The sequence below is a fragment of the Patagioenas fasciata genome, chromosome W (assembly GCF_037038585.1).
Source record: "Patagioenas fasciata isolate bPatFas1 chromosome W, bPatFas1.hap1, whole genome shotgun sequence".
Lineage (NCBI taxonomy): Eukaryota > Metazoa > Chordata > Aves > Columbiformes > Columbidae > Patagioenas > Patagioenas fasciata.
In genome coordinates, this window is record NC_092559.1 from 2269976 (window position 1) to 2294078 (window position 24103).

At 46.5% G+C, this 24103-nt stretch overlaps 1 protein-coding gene across 1 annotated transcript in view; it reads left to right on the top strand.

The window, feature by feature from the left end:
* The window catches only part of LOC136114587 (lens epithelium-derived growth factor-like), a 167450-nt gene extending 144849 nt beyond the window's left edge, over positions 1-22601 (top strand). The window contains exon 16 of the mRNA XM_065859960.1: positions 22505-22601. Coding sequence (XP_065716032.1) covers positions 22505-22544 — 40 coding nt within the window. The 3' untranslated portion in view covers positions 22545-22601. The remainder of the gene's footprint in view (positions 1-22504) is intronic.
* Positions 22602-24103: the final 1502 nt, after the last annotated feature.

Consider the following 24103-nt stretch of genomic DNA (forward strand, 5'->3'; position numbering starts at 1 on the left):
CTAAAAGAGAAAACTTGGTTTTTAACAAAACCAGGACAGTTACTGAGCGTGACGTTACATAGCATGGAATATCTCTTTGTTAAGTTTGGGTCAGCTGTCCTGGTTGTGTCCTCTTGTGCACCCCCAACCTGTTTACTGGGGATTGGGGGGGGGGGGGGGCAGACTGAGAAACGGAGAAGGCCTTGATGCTGTGCAACCACTGTTCAGCAATAGCTAAAACATTGGTGTGTTATCAGCATTGTTTTGGTCACAAATCTAAAACACAGCACCGTACAAGCTGCTACGAAGAAAATTTACACCATCCCAGTCAGACTCAGTACAGGAGTCTTGGGATGCAAGGCCACCTTCATCTAGGTAACTGTATCAGTAATACCACATTATTATAGGTGACATCTCATCTTGTATATGTCCTGATGTTTCACGAGCCCATTGAGCCACAAATAGTTCCCCTTTATGTTCCCAGTCCAGGTCTTTGTCGATTGTGGCAATCTGAGCAGCTTGGTGCACTTGATGGTTGATGATTTGTTCTTCGGTGGCACTTCCCTTTGGGACATGGGCAATGTGGGACACGGGCTCGAACCCCCTTCATATGCTGCTAATATCTCTTTTTCAGTCATGATGTAGAAGATCCTCTATATCCTCAGCTCCAAAACCCTAGAGGTTGACCCTGAGTCTCTCTGGGTGCTTTCCGCCACAGGCTCCAGGTGGGACCATGCTCCCTGGCTGCGCTGTAAAACATGTTTCTCATAGCTTGTCCTGTCTGGACTGTCCCAAGGGCTACCGCATGAAAATTTTCCTGTTTAATCTGGTCAAAGGCTTGTCCCTGCTCAGGGCCCCATCCAAAACCATTCTTCTTTCAGGTCACTCGATGATAGAGAGGGCTCACAATCTGACTGTAACCTGGAATATGCATTCTCCAGAAACCCACAATGCCTAGGAAAGCTTGTGTTTCTTTTTTGCTATCTAGTGGGCACATAGCTGTTATCTTATTGATCACATCTGTTGGGCTATGACAATGCCCATCTTGTTGTTTTACTCCTAAAAACTGGATCTCCTGTGCAGGTCCTTTGACCTTGCAACTGTTTTATGGATAAAACAGTTTTCAGAAGGAAACACAAACACTTCCTCTGCTGTGTCGCGCCACACGATGACGTCGTCGATGTATTGCAGGTTTTGAAGGGCTGCACCCTGTTCCAGTGCAGTCTGGACCAGTCCATGGCAAATGGTAGGGCTGTGCTTCCACCCCTGGGGCAGTCGATTCCAGGTGTACTGCACACCCCTCCACCACATGAAAGCAAACTGTGGCCTGCACTCTGCTGCCAAAGGGATCGAGGAAAATGCATTGGCAATATCAGTTGAGGCATACACTTGGCCACCTTTGACTCCAGTTCATACTGGAGTTCTAGCATGTCCGGTACGGAGCACTCAACAACAGCGTGACTTCATTCAGGCCACTATAGTCCACTTCCAGCCTCCACCCTCCATCAGACTTTTGCACTGACCATATGGGACTATTAAAGGGTGAGCGAGTCTTGCTGATCACTCCTTGATTCTCCAGTCGATGGCAAAAAAACTCATGGACGGGAACCAGGGAGTCTCGATTGGTGCGATATTGCTGCTGGTACGCCGTCATGGTAGCAATCGACACCTGCTGTTCTTCAACCCACAGCAATCCCACAACGGCAGGATCCTCCAAGAGGCCAGGCAAGGTAGACAGCTGCTTAATCTTCTCTTTACCCATGGCAGCTACACCAAAGGCCCACTGGTACCCTTTTGTGTCCTTGAAGTACCCACTCCTGAGGGTACTGTGCCAAGGATGCACAGAGACTCCAGGCCAGTCACAATAGGATGCTTCCGCCACTTGTCCCCTGTTAGGTTCACCCCAGCCTCCAATATGGACAGCTGTTGGGATCCCCCCTGTCACTCCAGAAATCCAGATGGGTTCTGCCCCCTCTCACCCTGATGGCATTAGGCTACGTTGTGCACCGGTGTCCACCAGAGCCTTATACTCCCGTGGGCTGAATGTGCCAGGCCATCGAATCCATACAGGCCAATAAGCCCGATTGTCCCTTTCCTCCACCTTGGCCGGAGGCAGGGCCCTTCTATGCCTGGTCAGAGTATTCGTTACCTGACTCCTTTAACTGCAAACCAGAAGTTCCTTCATTAGGATCAGGAAGAGGATCAGCCCTTCTGCTCTGCCTGGGGAACTGCGCAACAGCAACCAGAGCAGTAATCTTCCTGGATGGACCCTTTTTGGATGCTGTTTTTCCTTGCAAGCCACCTGATCTTCTAGGTTCAAGGTGGGTGTACTGTCCCACTTCCTCATGTCCTCCCTGTGGTTGCGCAGATAGAACCACGGGGTGGCATGAGGCGTGCGCCCACAGCGCCCTTTCCCTTGAGAAGAGAAAGGCAGGCCAGTCTAGCCACAGTTGGTGCCTCGATGTCTGTCTAATCCATTATCACCGGGGTATTGGCATATGATGTTGGTGCACTCCATAGAAACTTTCGCCATGTGCACTGGACTTCATCCGGGTCTTTGGATCCCTGGTCGTAGTCCAGGTTGCTGTAGGTCACCTCCACCGCTGCTTATTCCCTGAGATACTGGATACTTCCTTCCACTTGCCTCGGTAGTTTACAAGATCTTCCTTGATGGGATACCTCACCTTCACGCTTGACAGGAGCTGCCTCCAGAGGCTGTGGATTGTTGCCCCTCTTCCAATCCCTCTGTCAATACCCTGGTCCCTAGTGAAGGATCCCAGCTGCTAGGCTTCCTTGCCCTCTAATTCCTGACTGTTGGCCCCAGTATCCCATCATTGGAGCAACCAGGTGATAATTTGCTCACCCAGACGACAGCTGAAATCTTTCTGTACATCTCGCAGCTCACTCAGGGATAGGGACCGGGTGGTTTCTGACTTGTTTATGATTTCTGTCTCTTCCCCCTCCTGTTCTTGTGACTGCTCTGCTGCAGAACAGGCTGCCTCTTCTGATTCTTCTTCTCCTGCTTCCTCTTAGGAGAAGCTTCTTCCTCTCTTACTGACTGAGTTGATTTCCCTTTCCATTGTTTCTTCTTGACTATAGGAGCAAGGGTTGAGGGCTGGGTCTCTGGTTTAGTCACAGTGTTAGTTTGTATGTCTTCAGAGACCCTCTCACCCCCTTGAGGGCGCTGAACAGTGGCTCAGTAGGCGTAGACCAGGCCCCAGCACAGTGTGAGAAGTTGTTTCTCTCTGGCGTAGCCGGGGCATCCTTTTTAAAAAGTGTTCTGCTACTTCATTGGGATTCTGCACTTGTTTGGGGATGAAGTCCCAGACCATCGGAGCTGCAAAATGCTCTAGCTACCTGCCCATATTCTTGCACGCACCTTGCCACCCAGGATCAGACTGCGTCAGGGCACATCCCTGTGTGATATTCCTAAATAGTCAGTTAACTTTGCTTTTTCCAGAAAGGCCGGAAACAGATTCTTGACTGTACTGATTTTGGCTGGGATAGAGTTAATTTTCTTCATAGTAGCTTGTATGGGGCTATGTGCTGAAAACAGTCTGATAATACGGGGATGTTTTAGTTACCGCTGTGCAGTGCTTACACAGCGTCAAGGCCTTTTCTGCTTCTTACACCGCTCCACCAGTGAGTAGGCTGGGGGTGCACAAGAAATTGGGAGGGGACACAGCTGGGACAGCTGACCCCAACTGACCAAAAGGATATTCCATACCATATGATGTCATGCTCAGCAATAAAAGCTGCAGGAAAGAAAAAGGAAGAGGCGGACATTCGGAGATTGTCTTCCCAAGTAACCATTATGTGTGACGGAGCCCTGCTTTCCTGGAGATGGGAAGTAGTGAATGAATTCCTCATTTTGCTTTGCTTGCACACGCGGCTTTTGCTTTACCTATTGAACTGTCTGTATCTCAACCCGCGAGTTTTCTTACTTTTACCCTTCCGATTCTCTCTCCCATCCCACTGTGGGGGGACTGAGCGAGCAGCTGTGTGGTGCTGGCTGGGGTTAAACCACGACATTGACACGCACCAATATGAGCACTCCGATTACCCAAGGATGTTCAAGAAACTGAAGAGACATTGTAACAATGCAGAAAACATCTACCCCACAAGAGAAGGGGAAGGTGCCGTTTTTTCTTTCCTCCACAAATTGACTCTCCAAGAGGAAAAAAGTGTAATTGTTAATTCTCTCCACCAGATGGTTCCCGAAGTACTGAGACAGCAGCAACGCAGGGCCCAAATACCTGATTAGGCTCAAGGCCAGTGCTTTTATCATAACTCTGCCAGGCAAAACACAACAAAGTGATAAACAGCACGTCAAACTGCAGAAGCCAAAACCGGCCTTTAACAAGCCCTCAAATTTGATGTACAGCAAGAGAGGAAGTATGACATGGAGCAGGTAGGGGAACCAGTGTAGAGAACAATTAAGTCAACATTGCGACCAGCAACAGCGAGTAACAACTTGTCAAGCAACAGCTAAACAGGTATAACAACCGTAAATTCCATCTAGCATGCGAAGGTCAAATCTGTTGTTATCTCAGACCCCTCAAGCCTCACGTTGAGGAGGCCCAAATTGAGAAAACTTGTGGGTCGAGACAAAGATAGTTGATTAAGGGGTGGGGGGAGAAAGCAAAAAAAAAAAAAAAAAAAAAGTAATAACTCTTTGGTCAGTTCAGGTCAGCTGTCCCGTCTGTGTCCCCTCCCATCCTCTTGCCCACCCCTAGCCTACTCCCTGGGGGGAGGGCAGAGTGAGAAACAGAGGCAGCCTTGACACTGTGTAAGCACTGTTCAGCAATAGCTAAAACATTATTGTGTTGCCAACACTGTTTTAGTCACACATGTAAAGTACAGCACCATAGAGGCTGCTATGAAGAAAATTAACTCCATCCCAGCCAGACCCAGTACACGCATCAACGTGTCACACTGGCGCATGAAGATTTTTTCCAAATCCTGTGCGATGTTTTCCCTCAAGTTAGCCATCCAAATAGATTTTCCTTGTCTCTGCCACTTCCTCTGTTTCCGCTGTATGAACCAGTCCCAGAGGGCGTTGGCCACCATCCAGGAGTCAGTATGCAGGTATAACCTAGGCTATTTCCTCTGTAATGCTACATCGATGGCCATTCTTATGTCTTGGACTTCAGTGGACTGACTCAATTGTCCTTCACCTTCATCTGGTTTTTATCATCCATGGGACAGGATTCCAAATGGCAGGTTTCTATCTTCTCTGATTGCCAATAATTTGTCAAGAGCTGTCAGTGAACAGGGCATATTGGCGCTCATCTTCAGATAGCCTGTCATATCCTGAGGCTTCTTGAGCGTGTGGTAATACCCTGGGTGAGACCCCAAAATCATGATTTTTCTGGCCATTCCATGAGTTCTTCTATCAGGCCCGGACATCTGTGAGCCCACTGGTTAATCAGGGCTGTCCATTTACTCCAGGTAGCACTTGCCACATGAGGGCATTTCTCCTTTCAGAATCCAGTGAAATACTGGTAGCCTAGGTGCCAGCAGCAGTTGTGATTCTGTCCCCACCACTTCAGATGCTGCCCACATTCCTATAGGTGGCTAATTTTTAATTTTTTTTTTCCGTCGGGATATAGTTTTTGTCAGTATCTTGGTAGCCTCGGCTCCAGAATCCAAGGGGTCTTCCTCTGGTCTCTCCTAGTGCTTTCTGACATAAACTCTACTGGCTTGTTTTGTCCCCTGCTGATGTGTATAGCACATTTTGGACACTTGGACTGGTTCTGACGGGCCCCAGGGCAACTGCATGTGCTGCTTCTTGTTTTACCTGGTCAAAGGCTTGTTGTTGCTCGGTTCCCCTCTCAAATGAGCTCTTTTCTGCTGACTTGGTACAGCGGGTTCCCAAGCTGACTGTATCTGCAGACGTGCATTTGCCAAAATACTAGCATTCCAAGAAACATTTGCGTTTCCTTTTCATTGGTTGGTGGTGCCATTGCCACAATCTTGTCAGTCATGTCAACAGGAATGAGGTGGCACCCATCTTGCCATTTGAAGTCCAGAAACTGCTTATATAGAATTTGCTTAGCATAAGTAAGTTTGCTTAGCATAACTTCTGCAAGCTGTGGACCTTTGAACCTTCTGCTTCTTTAAGTAAAAAAGGCCTCAGAGTCTTCAAGCTAGAAGATAAGTAAAGGAACAGAATGGCGTCTAACAGAAGAATGTTTTGACTATTACCAAGAACTTATTTTCTCCAGCTGTGGGTGCAAAATAGCAACTGAAGGTCGGAACTTCAATTGACAGCCCACCCGACGAAAATTAAGAGATCCGATGAAGAACAGGGAGATCCCAGACTCTAATTTTGCAGTTGGCCTGGGCTGACGCACGGGGGGTAGGGTCTTGGATTGTGGGGGTATAACTGTGCAAGTTTTTTTTTCTGCTGAGCGTCCCTCTTCAGGAGGCACCCAGCTTGAGCTGCTCTACGCTGTATCACAGTATCACAGTATGTTTGGGATTGGAAGGGACCTCGAAAGATCATCTAGTCCAATCCCCCTGCTGGAGCAGGAACGCCTAGGCGAGGTCGCACAGGAATGTGTCCAGGCGGGCTTTGAATGTCTCCAGGGAAGGAGACTCCACAACCTCCCTGGGCAGCCTGTTCCAGTGCTCTGTCACCCTCACTGAGAAGAAGTTCTTTCTCAAATTTAAGTGGAACCTCTTGTGTTCCAGCTTGATCCCATTACTCCTTGTCCTATCATTGTTTGCCACTGAGAAGAGCCTGGGTCCATTCTCATGGCACTCACCCTTTATATATTTGTAAACATTAATAAGGTGACCCCTCAGTCTCCTCTTCTCCAAGCTAAAGAGACCCAGCTCCCTCAGCCTTTCTTCATAAGGGAGGTGCTCCACTCCCTTAATCATCTTTGTTGCCCTACGCTGGACTCTCTCCAGCAGTTCCCTGTCCTTCTTGAACTGAGGGGCCCAGAACTGGACACAATATTCCAGATGGGGTCTCACCAGGGCGGAGCAGAGGGGAAGGAGGACCTCTCTCGATCTACTGACCACCCCCCTTGTAATACACCCGAGGATGCCATTGGCCTTCCTGGCCACAAGGGCACAGTGCTGGCTCATGGTCATCCTGTTGTCCACCAGGACCCCCAGCTCCCTTTCCCCTACACTGCTCTCTAATATGTACTTTCCCAACCTATACTGGAACCTGGGGTTGTTCCTGCCCAGATGCAGGACTCTACACTTTCCCTTGTTAAATTTCATCAGGTTATTCCCCGCCCAACTCTCCAGCCTGTCCAGGTCCCGCTGGATGGCAGCACAGCCTTCTGGCGTGTCAGCCACTCCTCCCAGCTTAGTGTCATCAGCAAACTTGCTGAGAGTAGACTCAATTCCCTCGTCCAATTCGTTAATGAATATATTGAATAATATTGGCCCCAGTACTGACCCCTGAGGCACTCCACTAGATACTGGCCTCCAACTGGACTCCGCACCATTGACCACCACTCTCTGGCTTCTCTCTTTAAGCCAGTTTGCAACCCACCTCACTACTCTATTGTCTAGACCACACCTCCTCAACTTAGCTGTGAGGATGCTGTGAGAGACTCTGTCAAAGGCTTTACTGAAGTCAAGGTAGACCACATCCACCGCTCTGCCATCATCCATCCACCTTGTTGCATTCTCATAAAAGGCTATGAGGTTGGTCAAGCATGACTTACCCTTGGTAAAGCCATGCTGACTGCCCCTGATAACCCCGTTATCCTTCATATGCCTTGAGATGGCACCAAGGATAAGCTGTTCCATTACTTTCCCAGGGACAGAGGTGAGGCTGACCGGTCTATAATTACCCGGGTCCTCCTTCTTGCCCTTTTTGAAGACTGGAGTGACATTTGCTTTCCTCCAATCCTCGGGCACCTCTCCCGTTTCCCAAGACTTGGCAAAAATGATGGAGAGCGGTCCAGCAATGACTTCAGCCAGCTCCCTCAGCACCCACGGATGCATCCCATCTGGACCCATGGATTTATGGATGTCCAGACTATTTAATTGCTCCCTAACCCGGTCCTCATCGACTAAAGCAAGCTCCTCCATTGACCTGGCTTCATCCGGGGTCTCAGGGGTACAGGGCTCCCCAGGACAGCCTCCAGCAGAGTAGACAGAGACAAAGAAGGCATTCAGCAATTCTGCCTTCTCTCTGTCTTCCGCCACCAGGGCACCCACCTCATTCATCAGTGGGCCTACATTGCCTCTGGTATTAGTTTTATCTGCTATGTATTTGAAAAAGTTCTTTTTGCTGTCCTTGACCCCTCTCGCCAGCTGTAATTCTAAGGAGGCCTTGGCTATCCGAGCTGCCTTCCTACATCCTCTAACAGCAGCCTTATATTCCTCCCAAGTGGCCAGCCCCTGCTTCCATGACCTGTAAACTCTCCTCTTCTGCTTGAGCATACCCAACAGATGCCTATTCAACCACGCAGGCCTCCTGGCTCCCTTCCTCGACTTCCTACGTCTGGGGATGCTCTCATCCTGAGCATGGAAGAAGCAATCTCTGAATGCAATCCAGCTCTCTTGGGCCCCTTTTCCTTCAAGCAGTCTTGCCCATGGGATTTCCCCCAGCAATTGCTTGAAAAGGCCGAAGTTGGCCCTGCTAAAGTCCAGGGTTGCAGTTCTACTTGCTGTTCTGTTCCTGCCACACGAGATGCTGAACTCCACCATCTCGTGGTCACTGCAACCCAGGCAGCCCTCAACCTTTACTGCTTTGACCAGACCCTCTTTGTTAGTGAGGATGAGATCCAGCAGTGCACCTCTCCTAGTTGGCTCCTCCACCATCTGCATGAGGAAGTTATCATCAATGCACTGGAGGAACCTCCTGGACTGTGGCTGGCTGGCTGAATGGTCCTTCCAGCAAACATCGGGGAAGTTAAAATCACCCACAAGAACCAGGGCCTGTGACTGTGAGGCCACTCTCAGCTGCACATAGAAGGCCTCATCAAGTTCCTCAGCCTGATCTGGTGGCCTATAATAGACACCTACAACAGTATCACCCCTGCCAGCCTGCCCCTTGATCCTGACCCATACACTCTCAACTCGTTCCTCATCCGCTCCTGGGCAGAATTTAGTACATTGCAGTTGCTCTCTCACATAGAGAGCAACTCCACCACCACGCCTGGCTGGCCTGTCTTTCCTGAAAAGGGCGTAGCCATCCATGACCACATTCCAGTCATGTGAACTGTCCCACCACGTTTCTGTGATTGCCACCAGATCATAATCTCCCGACCGAACATAGGATTCTAACTCCTCCTGCTTATTCCCCATGCTGCGTGCATTGGTGTACAGGCATTTCAGGGAGCGAGCAGAGCACAGCAATTTCTCCCTAGGGGCACAGGAGGCCACCCGGTCCTCATCCGTTTTAGAATGCTGCCCCACTGGGGCAAGCCCAGCTACAACCCCATCCCCCTTCGAGCCTAGTTTAAAGCTCTCCAAATGAGCCCAGCTAATTCCTGCCCCAGCATCCTTTTGCCCCTGCGAGATAAGCCTTTCCCGCGTAACACTGTCCGGACTGGAGTCTTATAAAACCAGCCATTATCAAAAAAACCAAAGCCCTGCCTGTAGCACCAGTCTTGCAGCCAACCATTTAGAGACTGAATTTTCCCATTCCACCCCACATCGTCACTTGAAGAGGGAAGGAGTGAAGAGAAGATCACTTGAGCCCCTGAGTCTTTCACCATCCTTCCCAAGACCTTGCAATCGTTCTTCATTCCCCTCAGACTACGGGAAGCAGCTTCCACCCCATCTGTCTGGAAAGCCAGCAGCGGGTAGTAGTCTGTCGGGTGCACCAGTCTGGGGAGCTCTCTAGCAATATCCTTGATCCGGGCTCCAGGTAGACTACAGACTTCCCTAAGGTGAGGGTCAACCCTGCATATCGGGCCCTCTGTTCCTTTCAGAAGGGAATTTCCTATTACAATCACCCTTCTTTCTTTCTTATCAGAGGCAGTCTTAAGTTGTGTAGTCAACCGCCTCTTCCTATGTGATCTTGTAGGCAGGCTTGGCACCACCTCCTCACCTACCTCTTCTTCAAGATCCAGGGCCTCAAACCTATTACGGAGGGGCACCTGGGGAGGCAAAGCAGGCAGGGAGGGGGGCTGCCCGTGATGCCGAACTGGAATACGCTTCCAACCCTCGTCTTCTTTTAGGTCCCTTACCTCTGCCCGACAGCGACAAGGGTGGGGCTGTCTCAGGACCTCCGCCTCTGTCCGAGAGGGCAGGAGGTCCATCTCCTTTTCGGGGGTACCTCCCTGGGGCCTTTCCGACTGGCACGTCAGGGTGTTACTCCACCAGTCGATCTCCCTTTCGCACTCCCTGATGGACCTCAGCGTCTCAACCTCCTCCTTAAGTTTCACAACCATGTCGAGCAGATCTTGCACCTGCTCACACCTCACACAAGTAGAGTGCTGGCCTCCCTCCCCTGGCAGCAGCAGGCTCTGGCACTCCCTGCAGCCGGAGACCTGAACAGCCACCGTTCGGGACAGAACCTCAGTCTGCGTTGCCACAGTCTTTTTGAGACAAGCAAATAAATTATTTATTTTAGGAGAATTTCTAGAATCCATGCCTGAGTCTTTGCAATGGGAAACCTAGGGAAAAGAAACTTATCTAACAGTTTGGCGCCCCAGATGGGACCCTAGGCCACCACCTTCAGAGCCTCTCGTCTTCAAACATTCAACTGCCGGCAACGGGTGAGTTCACCTGGGACCTTTGGAGAGCAGGAGGCACCAAAGGGAGAGTGTTAAAATTCCCAGAGCAGATTTAGGGAAAGTACTGCTGCAGCTTGTTCACAGGTGCGTGGCAGTGTAAAGCGCACACAAAGGAGGGGGTGCGTGGCAGCGTAAAGCGTACAAATTAGCAGGGTAGCACGGGGCCTGATCAGCGTAAAGCGTACATAGCACATAGTTAAAGGCAATGGGGAATATACCCGGCATAGAGAAGGGTACGCCCTTAGCCGAGGGATTACAAAATTGGGAAAAAATGTATGGTACAGCGAGTTTGTCAACAAAGCGCGCAATGACCTTATGTTGAGAAGATGGCCCATTTATAACCGAAAACGGAAGCCCAGCAGAACGGTGGCCATCGCAAGGATCCTTTGATCAGCAGAAACATACCTTCTTGTGACATCACCTAGAAAACAGATTCCTGGGACAAATGGATTTTTGGCATGTTTGGGGTGACTGGGCGTGTGGGAGAAAGCACCCGAGTCGGGGAATTGGGACAAAAGAGGTAATGCGTACCGTAGCTGAAGCTAGTGCTCCAAATGGCAGAGTGCAGACTGCGTCTGCCTCACCTTTCACTTCTTCTCTGTCCTCTGATGCTACTCTGCCAGCTGCCGGACTCTATCCTACAATTTCTATTGTGCTACCTGTATGGGGATATAGCGGAAGATTTGGCGAGGAGATTAGTTAAATGTAAATACGCTCAAGTGACTTGCCCCTGTCTGTAGAAAAAGCACATACATCACGCTATAATTGTTTTGCTGACCTCGTGTGCTTGATGAGTAGAACCTCTGTGTTAGATAACATAGGCCTGTGAGAAACTCTAGGCACCTTATCACTATGTCTGAGATTCCTGCTTTGTTGTGAGAAAGAGCGGGAGACTGCGCCTGCCTGAAGCCTTGAAATACGGGCGAGCTCAACAGGCCCGGTGATCTTCCAGCAGGGCTGAACTGACCAGCACCTGCGTCCCCGCTGGTGTCACCTCTGCCTGGGAGCTTAGGTGTGGCTTCGGAGATCCCCCAGTAGAGAGGTAGCTAAAATAAAACTTGCTCTTTGCAATGCATTCGTGGCCTCTGGCTCTTCTTGCGACGTGCCTGCGTGTGTGTACGCACTACCTAATCCTGCTGCTATGCAACCAGGGGGAGGGGGGTGGGGGGGGCTCTGCCTGTGTTAAATGTATATACTGAACAGCCTTGGAATCCTAGTGATCTAGCCATATGGGGAGGCAAAACGCCAAGACTGAGAGAAGATGCTGAAAGATGTGCTCAGTTGTTCTCTAATATATGTACTGGATATAACCCGAATTGGAAAGATACTCAGATACTCTTGAAAGAACTATTTCAACCTGACAAGAGAGGGCAAATAATAAGGATGCAGAAGTAGCTCAGCGGGTTGGAGGGAATGGGAATCCCTGACCAGCTATTGATCCAAATTGGGATTATAATAATAGTGGGGATAGAACCACTTGCCCTTCTAGTGGAAGCAATTAGAGCGTGTGGCGAGTTAGGGGATAATTGGACTACAGTGCAAGAATGTAGGCAGAGATTAGACGAACACCCGAGTGATTTGGGGATCAGCTCTGACAAGCCTTGTTGAAATATGGGAGAACGACCCAGCAGAATTTTAAGGAAGCACTTGCAAATAGTGTGTTTGTGGATCAAGCGACCCCCGACATACGGAAGTACTTTAAAGACCATGTGCCCTGCTGGCAAGGGGGAAACCTGCAAAAAAATCTAGGTGTGGCTGTGTTTGCGTATGATGAAAGGGAGGAGTTCTTCCTGCTGTGAAACAGTACCCTCTCCCCCAAGAAGCAGAAAAAAGCGTTCAAACCCAAATTGGCAAATGTCTAGCTCAGGGAATCTTAAAAGTATGTGAGTCACCCTACAATACCCCTATACTCCCGGTAAAGAAAAATAGATTAGATGAAGATGGAGACCCAGAATATTGCTTTGTACAAGATTTACGAGCAATTAGCCAGCACGTAGTGGTTCCTTACCCAGTAGTGCCTGATCCCTCCACTATACTCCTGCAAATACCGCATTGGGCAAAATGTTTTACTGTAATTGATCTAACTGCTGGGTTTTTTTTTCATATCCCACTAGATGAAAACAACCAACTTCTGTTTGCTTTCACGTGGAAAGGACAGCAACTGTCCTGGGCACGTCTCCCACAAGGGTTGGCAGGGTCGCCTACTATTATTTTTGTGAATACTAGGAAATGATTTAAGAGAGATAAAACTGCTGTGTGAATATGTTTCTGTGCAATATGTACATGATTTACTAGTAGCAAGTAAGGATGAAAGCGCCTGTACAATAGACACTGCGCATTTATGTACTGCCTTAGTGGAGAAAGGGCACTGTGCATCTCTGTCCAAACTTCAGCTGTGTCAGAAAGAAGTAAAATACTTAAGGTTTTATTTTAAGGGAAGGACAGCGAGAAATACACCCAGAAAGGGTAGACGTTATAGTTTAACTTCCACATCCGGTCACAAAGAAGCAGGTGTGCAGATTCCTTGGAGCAGTAGGATTCTGTCAGCCGTGGTTCCCTGAGTTAGGAGAACCAACAAAACCCCTAACAGAAGCATCAAGAGATGTGGAAGTAGAGCCTATTGCATGGGGCCCAGAAAGGAAGTAAGCCTTTAAAGCAATAAAAGGAGCCTTAGCCCTAGGACTCCCAGATTATGCAAAGACCTTTAATGTGTATGTACATGAAGGAAAGGGGATAACACAGAAGTTAGGACCCCACCGAAGACCAGTTGCATACTACTCCGCACAGCTAAATCCCATCGCAGCGGGAGTACCAGCCTGCATTAGATCAGTGGCAGCAGCAGCAACAGTAGTAGAAAAAAGCCGTCCACTTATTCTGGGACACCCTGTGACAGTTTACATCCCACATGAAGTAGAGATACTGCTATTCCATACCATATGACGTTGTGCTCAGCAATAAAAGCTCAGGGAAAGGGAGAGGATGGGTGGAACAGTAAATCCTGTTATCCTCTGTAACATCTTCTTCATCCCTTTTCCCATCCTGACTGGGGGCAGGGCTTCCCTACGGGAGGTTTATCAGAGCCAATTCTTCCAGGAGAAAGGTGTAGGAGGATTCTTCTGCTGGTGGGGCTGATGGTGTGAGGCCATTCTCAGCCTGCTGTGGCTTGGCGGATGTCCTTTCTTGCTGTTGGAGTTCAGGTACCTGGGTGGCCAACTCCCTGGTGCTTCTGCCATGCCACCGGGCCATGTCCTTCCATTGCTCTTACAGCCATGGCCACAGAGCTCCGTGGGTCACTCTGGGGCATCTGCTCCTTCAGTCCATCAGCAGGTGGCACTGGGTCCTCTTGTTCTCACATGGCGGCCACCCGCGCCTTAACAGTGGAGGAGGTAGAAACTTCACAGATGGAGTGCATCACCTTCTTCCTCCACCAGGGCCAAGGAATTGCTTCCTAAGATCATCCCAGCCATGGTACTGGCTAACTGAGGACCCTCCCCACAAACCGATCACTTCCAAATGGCCTGGGTCACCCCCTCTTGGTCCAGACTGGTCAAAGGTGGGTTGTTATGCCATACAGCACTTTGACCACTGCTCATTCCCTTAATCTCTGAATCCCTTCTTCAGTCATGTGCCACCAGTTCTGGATGCACATATCCAGAAGGTCCTCTTTCTGTAAATCGCATCCTCTCGCCCCAGCAGCAAGCAGTCTGTGTCACAGATTAGTTTCACCACAAGATCTGATTGCACTATCCACAGCTCCATCACTGGACAGAGACCCCCCAACCATGGTGCCTCCCGGTTATCTAGCTCTAAGCCGCTGGTGCCCACATCCCCGAACCCACTCTGTCACTCCCTCTCCTCAGCAGGACAGCGGGAGAAAACAAGATGAAAAACTGGTGAGTCGAGATAAAAGTGGTTTAATGAAAGAAAGCAACGGTCGTGCATGGAAAGAAAGAAAAACAAAGCAACAAAAAAAAAAGAAAGAAAAGAAAAGAAAAGAAAAGAAAAAAAAAAGAAATTATTCTCTACTTCCCATCAGCAGATCATGTCCAACATCTTCCTGAGAAGTAGGGCCTCAGTATGCTTCAGAAGAGAAACGCCTTAATAACAAATGCCCCCCCACACACACTTTCTTCTCTTAGCTTCTATTGCTCAGTACGATGTCATGTGGTATGGAATATCCCTTCGATCAATTTGGGTCAGCTGTCCTGGCTATGTCTCCTCCCAACCTCTTGCCCGCTCTTCAGCCTACTGGCCTTTGGGGGGAAGGGGGAGGGGGGGGCCTGGAGAGACAACCTTTATGCTGTGCAGCACTGCTCAGCTATAGCCAAAACACTGATGTGTTATCAACACCTTTCTAGCTACAAATACAAAGCACAGCACTATGAGGGCTGCTATGGGGGAAGTTAACTCCATCCCAGCCAGAACCAATACAGTCTCAGAAATCAGCACCGTGTAAAGATAATATGGTCTCAGTTTCTTCCTCTTCTTCCAATGTACACCCCCAGAGGTGGATGGGCCACCACAATCCCTGACACTGTCATTCCCCGCCTGTCCCCAATTGCGTATAGTGGGAAAGGTATGCACGAGACTACCTGTACCCACAACTTTGTCAGTTTTCAGTTGCTATACCAACCTGATCCCCTTCTATGACAAGGTGACCCACCTAGCAGATGAGGAAAAGGCTCTGGATGTTGTGTACTTAGACTTCAGTACAACCTTTGACACCGTATCCCACAGCATTCTCCTGGAGAAGCTGGCAGCTCATGGCCAAATCCAGTTGGCGGCCAGTCACGAGTGGTGCTCCCCGGGGCTCAGTATTGGGGCCAGTTCTGTTTAATCTCTTGATCAATGATTGGAATGAAGGGATTGAGTGCGCCCTTAGTAAGTTTGCAGATGACACCAAATTGGGTGGGAGTGTTGATCTGCTGGAGGGTAGGAAGGCCATACAGAGGGATCTGGACCAGCTGAATCGTTGGGCTGAGGCCAATTGTCTGAGGTTTAACAAGGCCAAGTGCCGGGTCCTGCACTTGGGTCATAACAACCCCAGGCAGCGCTACAGGCTCGGAGAAGAGTGGCTGGGAAGCTGCCTGGCAGAAAAGGATCTGGGGGTGCTGACTGACAGCTGGCTGAATATGAGCCAGCAGCATGCCCAGGTGTCCAAAAAGGCCAACAGCATCCTGGCGTGTATCAGGAATAGTGTGGCCAGCAGGACTAGAGAAGTGATTGTGCCAGTGTACTCAGCACTGATGAGGCCCCACCTTGAATACCGTGTTCAGTTTTGGGCCCCTCATCATAAGAAGGACATTGAGGTACTAGAGAGAGTGCAGAGGAGGGCGACGAAGCTGGTGAGGGGCCCGGAGCTCAAGTCTTATAAGGAGCAATTGAGGGAGGGCTGTTCACCCGTGAGAAAAGGATGCCGAGGGGAGGCCTTATCGCTGTCTACAACTACCTGAAAGGAGGTTGTAGCATGGAGGGTGTTGGTCTCTTCTCCCAAGCAGCAAGAGATAGGACAAGGGGAAATGGCCTCAAGTTGCACCAGGGGAGGTTTAGATTGGATATTAGGAAAAAATTCTTTACAGAAAGGGTTGTCAGGCATTGGAACAGGCTGCCCAGGGAAGTGGTGGAGTCACCAACCCTGGAGGTGTTTAAAAGGCGTTTAGATGAGGTTCCTAGGGACATGGTTTAGTGCTAGAGTTAGGTTAGGTTATGGTTGGACCCGATGATCCTGAGGGTCTCTTCCAACCAAAATGATTCTGTGATTCTGTTCTGCTTCCTTATGGGTTTCCTAAAAGGATTTCTTGGCCTGGCTGCAGCTCAGGCCCTTATCTCCTTTGGAGCCTGGACCCAACTGCTACTGGTTTGGCTGGGGGGGGTGGGGGTGTCGAGTGCATTTGCCATGCTCCACCCCCTGACTACAGTCAACCTACTTTCTTCTCTCATAGAGTGGCAGTGCGGTTACCTCTTGCCTCTATGTCATAAATATGTGGCAAATTGTAGATCAGTGGTAAGAGTCCAATTGTTTGATAAACTGCTTGGTTTAAATGTTAATTAATATTGTCTACATACAGTGTTAACATGCATGTGAACTTCTGTTAAGCAAATAGCTTTAGTAATATAAAATGTCAGTATCAATTGTACTATTGAGAGATATCTCATGACGAACAGGGAGTATTTTCTTAGATGTTTACCAGACTCTTATATGTAAAATGGTTGCAAGTAACTAGTGCAATACTGTTAGAGCTAACAAAATCACAACCGGATGAAGAATTAGGATCAAAGTTCTCGTTTTTGACAGTGACCATCCGAATAAGCTCTCCCACTGATAATACTTTCCACTCCCCTTCAGTCCCATCAGGACATGATGTACCTTCAGCAGCAATAGGATGATATATTATACTTTCATCTTAGAGGAAGCTGCAAAACAAAAAGATGAAATAGACTGGCCTCAGCAGGGTCTGCCAGACAGGTTATCCCATTAGAAGTAAGGGAAAATCCATTGTGCACTAATTCTGCATTTTGTACCACTGCTCTGATCTTTGCCTGTAGGAGTCTCAAGGATGTATGATGAAGTACCTTTACAGTTATTCACAGGCCCATTATCTAAACACAGAGGTTCTACTTGTGGTTTATGTGCTTTTCTACACCCCAGCTGCAGTTGCTTGAGCATACTTACAATGTTCCTCCTCGCCATTCTTGCGCCATTCCCATACATTCCACCTCCTCACTCAAGAAACTGCTTCTGCTGGGGCCAGCAAAGCCAGAGTTGTTCACTTGGGCTTGTGAGGTGTAGCACAGAGCAATTTACAGAGATACATAGTAAACACATATAGGAAAAGGAATAAACATATATGTACAATAATGCTTTAAATCAGGTGTCCCATTCGTCTCGTCAAGGAATTAAGTGAGTTATTCAGCCAGGCATTGTCAGTATATTGTTTCATTTGATGCATCAAGTGCTGAGGATGTCAAATGCTGTCTTCCATGCTGGATAATTCATCAGTTATGCTGAAGCAACACATGCCTTCAAAATCGAAGCAGCGTTTATAGCCTTTACCTACTCAGAAAAATAACAATAAGAAACATTAATATCAAAATCCCTTAGCACGGTATAATTCTGCAATACAGCTACCAGGGTTGTCATGCTGATAAAACATATTGTCAAAAGATCTGCAACTGTTAGTCTTCCCTTAATACAAAAGGCAGATGAGGTAGTTACAGTAGAGGCAAACCAAATCTAAGTATTTATATATTGGTCTTGTGGAAACATATCCAGGGCATAGGCTCGTAATACAAGATTGCAAAGCATGACGAGCCAGCCTGTGATAGGAAAGGAAAAGAGGAGTGCCATCACCTCCCAGTAATACAAAACATTTCTCCAGCTCCTGCAGCTGATGTTACTCTAGGTCTGATAACCTGATGTGAGGTAATTACCCACACAGTTTGGAGAGCTCTGGCTTGTGCTTTTTCAGGTTGAACTTCAATGCAGTGTTGCATTCTTGACACCAATAACACTGTTCCAATGCTGTCTCCTCTAGATAAGGTACAGGTATTTATTGAAGAAACACAAGAACTTGAGAATCTGACATTAGCAAAGGATGTAAAATAAGAGGAGAAGTCAAGGTACAAAGCCATACAGCATTCTCTGAAGTTATTACATGGATTTTTACATCTAGATCAATAGGCTGCAGTCCCACTTCACAATCCATTGGTGTGAATAATTCCATTTCCCCTGTTGTTAGTCCTGACACTGTATCCACAGCAGTGTATACGTATTGCCACCCCCTAGACTGGGGCAGGGGGCCCATACAATCAACCTGACAGGTATTCGAGGCCCGCTGACCCCATTTTATCTTTCCCCATGGCCTACATAATGCCCTTAAATGTAGTTGTGTACAAGTAGCACAATGATGTGAGCATGTTTTATAAGTATATAATAGCAAAGGGGTTTGAATGTGAGCAATGTCCCATGCGTGTGCAGCATAAGCTGATCCATGTCCACAAACTATATGCACATTTAGAGCTTGAGCATGCAGCTCGGCAGAGGCCATATTATCTACTTCCCTATTGTTTTGTGATTCAAGTGAATCGACCTTATTGTGCTCTTCTATTAACCCTTCACAAGGGGAATCCTCCTCCACAGAAGATGTGGGGATAAAAGTTCTCCCATGCCCTAAAAAAAACCCAAAAAAAAGCATGTGATTGTTTTAGTGCAGCTGGTACAGAAAACTGCTGGACTGTGTGCTGTACCTTATCTGGAATTTCTCTAAGTTGTCCATGTCAAACTATTCCTAAAAATAGTACAGTAGCATTTTAGTCAGATTAATTGTCCAGCCTTGGTGCTGTAAATGCACTTTCAGAAATCCGTCAGCTGCTTCAGTTTCTTGTGTCAGTATTGAAATTTGTGCTCCTGTGTCTATTAAAATTTTCACCAATTGTCCTTGAGGGCCAACCAGGCACTCAGCCAAAGGCACCCATTCGTCATCCCATCCAGGTACTGGAAGTTCAGGAGTCACATCCCGGGTTCCCTTGCTGTCCTGATTTTGTTTAAAACAAGACCAGTTCTCTGTTAGTTAATTTTCCTTTCAGCTAGGTTCTTCTAAGTAACTGCATTTTTCTGAAGTTGGCTGCATGTTTTTCGGACAGTGTTCGCTCCGGAGCTGATAATGCCTGATGCTTACAGTTTTACTGAGCTAACGATAGGAATAGTATGCAGAAAAGGCCCAGGTTTATCTTTTATTGCTATAGCAGCCAAGGTCGCTGATAAATTTTGTACATCCCATAAGTGAGAGGGTTGTGCTTGCAGGGAGGGGTGGACAGAACAGGCGACCCAAACTGACCAACGAGGTATTCCATGCCATCCATGTCATACACAGTATAAAGGTGGGAGATCACGAGGGCCTTGCTCTCTTTGTCCATGGCTGGTGTCTGTAGAGGACCCTGCCTGTTCCCCTGCCGGCAATCCTGATCCTGGTTCCAGTCCGTGCACTCCTGAATCCAGTTCCTGTCTACTGCTGAATCCAGTCCAGGACTTCCTGGTGTCTGCCCTGCAGCCTCTGGCGAGAGGCCAGCCCCCAAAGCAAGTGACTTGCCACTGCTGCTGCACTACTCTGGGAAATTCAATATTGGTTTTGTATATTTTGCATTGTTTTCTCTCATTGTTACTATTATTAGTAAAGCTTTCTTAACTTTCCAACTCGTAAGTCTCTCTCCCTTTTTCTCCTACTCCCTTTCCTTAGTGGGGAGGGCGGGGGTTAATAGAGAGCATCTGCCACACTTTATTGTTGTCCTGCAATAAACGGTGACACTTACGTTAGAACCAGTTTCAAAATGTTTGTGCTATCCTGCCTCATGTAGGAGTTCTAAACGTACTTCCTCACAGACTCTTACCCCCAAGCACCCACCCTCAAGATCTGCAAGATTACACTCAGGCAAACAAATTTGGCAGCTGTAGGTGGTCTCTGCATCTCTGCATTGTGGACATCTGTTGGATGCACTACAGCTGTACAATCCTCTTTTCACAGTCCAAAGCTTCCTTCGTATCCCACTTCTGACAGCAGTTTTAGTAATGTCAGTGGTTAGGTCTGGACAGACTAAATGCATGCCTTGATTACTGTGCAATAGCTGGTTCTGTGTGAAGGAGTTGGGATATTTACTGTCCCTGTGAAAGAGTGATTTTTAGTGCAAAGAACCCTACAAAGTTACAGCAAAAATGACTATCTCTACTTCCCCTTCCCTTGCTGACAGGAGCAGCAGTTGTCAGAGGTTGGGAGGAGCAGGTTGCTAGAAGGTGTCTGAGAGGGCTTCTGTTCTGGCCACATACGAGCATGGTCCCAGGCATCCCCAAAGCCAGAGTCATGCTGCCCCTCTTCGGGCTGAGGTGGATGTGTTTTATGAGGTGGAGAGCACCTTCCAGATTATTTCATCTTTAGTTGTCGTTGGACTGTTTTGAACTGTCGCTTGTTGATTGGTGTAGCGAGTCACCAGGCAAATATTCTTTCTTGCATAAGTTTAGTTCTGCTATTTCTGCAAATTATGTGTTGTGGGCTTTTTTGTTTTGGTTTGGTTTTTTGTTTGTTTTCTTTCTTTTTTTTTTTTTAATAACACCTGCTTCGCTGTGCTTCATCTAACAAAAGTTACAACTCTAACACCTACGTAGCAACATACCAAAGGTCAAACAGTGGGCCTCCAACATCAGTCTAGTTATTCGAGTGATGTCAGCTCAGTAGGCCAAGACAACCAGAGGAGGGCAGAGACAGCACAGGGGTTAGAGAGGGGGGCCAGAGGGGCAGAGAGAAAGCGAAAGAGAGCAAGGCAGGGGGGTGATTTTACAAGTGTAGCACTTCTCTGTCTCCTTCCTTCCTTGCCTTCAGAAATGTTTACAAGGGTTTTTTTTGGAAAACCTGAGTTCTAAACCCCTCAAGTTCTTACCAAGGAAAAGTTCTTAACAGCTTTGATTTAGATATGCCTTGATTTATACACTTTGAAGATTAAACTCGTACAAAGAAGTCAATTCTTAAAGACTTTAATTTTTTTTTAAAAAAGCATTTAAGACCGTTTTCTAACCAATGTGCATCATCAGTAGGTTCAGTGAAAACACCATATTTCTTCCTAGTATGACATCTATAATACCAAAAGCACACTATGAGAATTCACACAGCATAAACTGGTACAATTGGTACATAGCATCGCTTGGTACAATGTTTTACAAGAACAAAATTAAACTTTAACATTAACTGCTATAAAAACAATGTTTCCAACTCATATGAAACACAGTAAAAAGCCATCCTGACACATCGAAAAACTACACACTAACAGGTCAGTATGACTGGAAGAGAGTATGTTTTATACAAATGAAGCAATCAAGCAGTTGAAAAACTATTTACGCACTTTCCTGCTATTAACTGGACAAACATAAAACATACTACAACTCTGTCTCCTGTTTTCTTAATGGGATTTTGATATGTGTATTGTTTATTAATACTGGATAAAACCATCAGCAAAGCATTTAAATACTTTTCAAATGAAGATCAACGGGGCTGTTATTCCACAAAATTTAACATTAAAATATTATGCTTATAAAATTTTAAAAACTTTTGGTCTGTAGATTTCAAAAGCAAAACTTAATAACTTTTATTTTATATTTAAAAAAAACCCAAACTCCAGCGGCATCATTAGTTTTCATTACTTTTCAAAGGGATTCCTTTGGATTTTCCAGCTCTCTCTCTTCACCTGATGTTCTAGAAAAATAACAAGGCAACGTTAATAGCCATATAAAGAATTTTAGACATAAGTCTTATTTTAAAATTAATTGATCTGGAATAAGACTAGAATCTCAGTGTGTTGATGCACATTCAGCAGTAGATGAAGTTTGGAAGACTGAAGCAGTCACTGATGCCAGCTTCTCTCCTTGAGAGCACTGTCCGTCAAGTTTGTGTTGACTGCAAGACCATGCCATCAGCAGTGTGCACATTCAAGCTTTCTTCCGATGAGTTATAAAACCTGAATGATTGCAGCATATTGCTCCAGGTTGTTTGCAGTGACCATTGCGACAATTATTTAAGGTTTGCTTTCCCCCTTATAAACAAAGTGCTTTGTCCCAAGTATTTATGAGTTTTTATCCAGAAAATACTGGGCTTTTTATGCATCCTTACTCTACTAAACTAGTTTGTGGCTGTTTTTTTTTTTTTTATTTTTTTAGCGGTTTAGAAATATATTTTATGCAATATTTTAGGAAGCAAGTAAGAAATAGCTGCTTTACGGGGAGAGGGTCTATGGTTTTAATTTGTGAATTGCCTTCTTTAAATTAGGCTGAAAACCAAGCTGAAGCTGCAGAAGCTGCGGTGGTAGCAGCTGCAGCGGCTGTGGCTCCAAAAGTAAGCCCTAAAAGAGGAAGACCAGCAGGTAACTTTAAACAAAACTTTTCCCCATACAAAATAACTTCATGGATATGGTCTGAAGATTTATTGCCCCCAGATCTCCACAGTATTACAGAATATTTCCTAATATGTAAACTTCAAATTTGTATTTATTTTATATATGTATATAAATATATATATATATATCTCCACATATATATATATATGCATCTAAACTATCCTACATAGCAACCTGAGGTATTTAGCAATTTAGCAGATAAAGGGCCTGAAAATGTTTATGGTTATGCTGGGTCCTCTGAAATAGGGATCATTGTATCCCCTTGCAAGTATCGCCTTTAGGAAAGCCTCCATAGGATTCTGCTAACTTACAGACTATGCGAAAAGACCTCTGTTTCACTGTGGCTTCACAAAGGTTTATATTAATCAAATATATATAAAATTGGTACTTAAGTTGTGTTAGAATATCCATAAAACAAGTTTTAAAAAAATGGGGGGAAGGAGATTGTCTATAGGTAGAGCTCAGAGGACAGTAAAAACAAGTGAAGAGCTGGAGATATTTTGCTGAAAAGACATTTAAAGGAAATCTCTGTAGACCAATAGACAACTGAGAAGAAAATGCAGCTATTAGAAGCAGCGTGTAATTTAAAAGATTTCGCTAGTAGTTCTGCAGTACTTGTTTGTGAAAGTAGCAATGATTTAATTGTAATTCTTATGGCAAGCTTGCAGGTATTCTTGAAGGAAATGTTTTAAATCTGTTTACTGCTAACATGGGAAAAGTTATTGGAGCACTTAAATATGCTATATGAGCATTTGGTCTGAGAAACAGATAATTTAATACTTTATACTCACCTGTATCTGGTGGCATTACGAAAATAACTTTTAGAAAGCGCAACCACGGTTAGCTCCCAAGGCAAACTATTTAAGACTAGATGTGAGGAAATGAAGTATTACCTTAGTACTTCACCCACTTTCATTATCTTTATTAAATGCACATTTTTAATATTTTAATGTGTGGGGGATTATATCGATCTTTCAAATGAATTGTGTTTATACAAGCTATTGTCTGTAAGAGCAGGAAAGGACTTTTACAAGAGATGCTTGGGCACCCTATGGGAAATGTGTTACTAGATGATGTACTGTGCAGCATTTAGATGAGGTTCCTAGGGACATGGTTTAGTGCTAGAGTTAGGTTAGGTTATGGTTGGACCCGATGATCCTGAGGGTCTCTTCCAACCAAAATGGTTCTATGGTTCTATGATTCTATGATATGGACTGGATAAGTGTACAGTAAGGTGCATAGAAATTTAGCTGGACCATCGTGCTCACTGTTGTGATCAGTGGTACAAAGTCCAACCATTGACTGATTACCAGTGGCCTCTCAAGGACTGATACTGGGGCTGATAATGTTTTACAACTTTATTAATGACTTGGATGATGGGATGGAGTGCATACCATGAAAGTTTTTTGACAATACCGATTTGGAGCAAGCAGTTGATACACTGGAGGACAGGGTTGCTACTCAGAGAGACC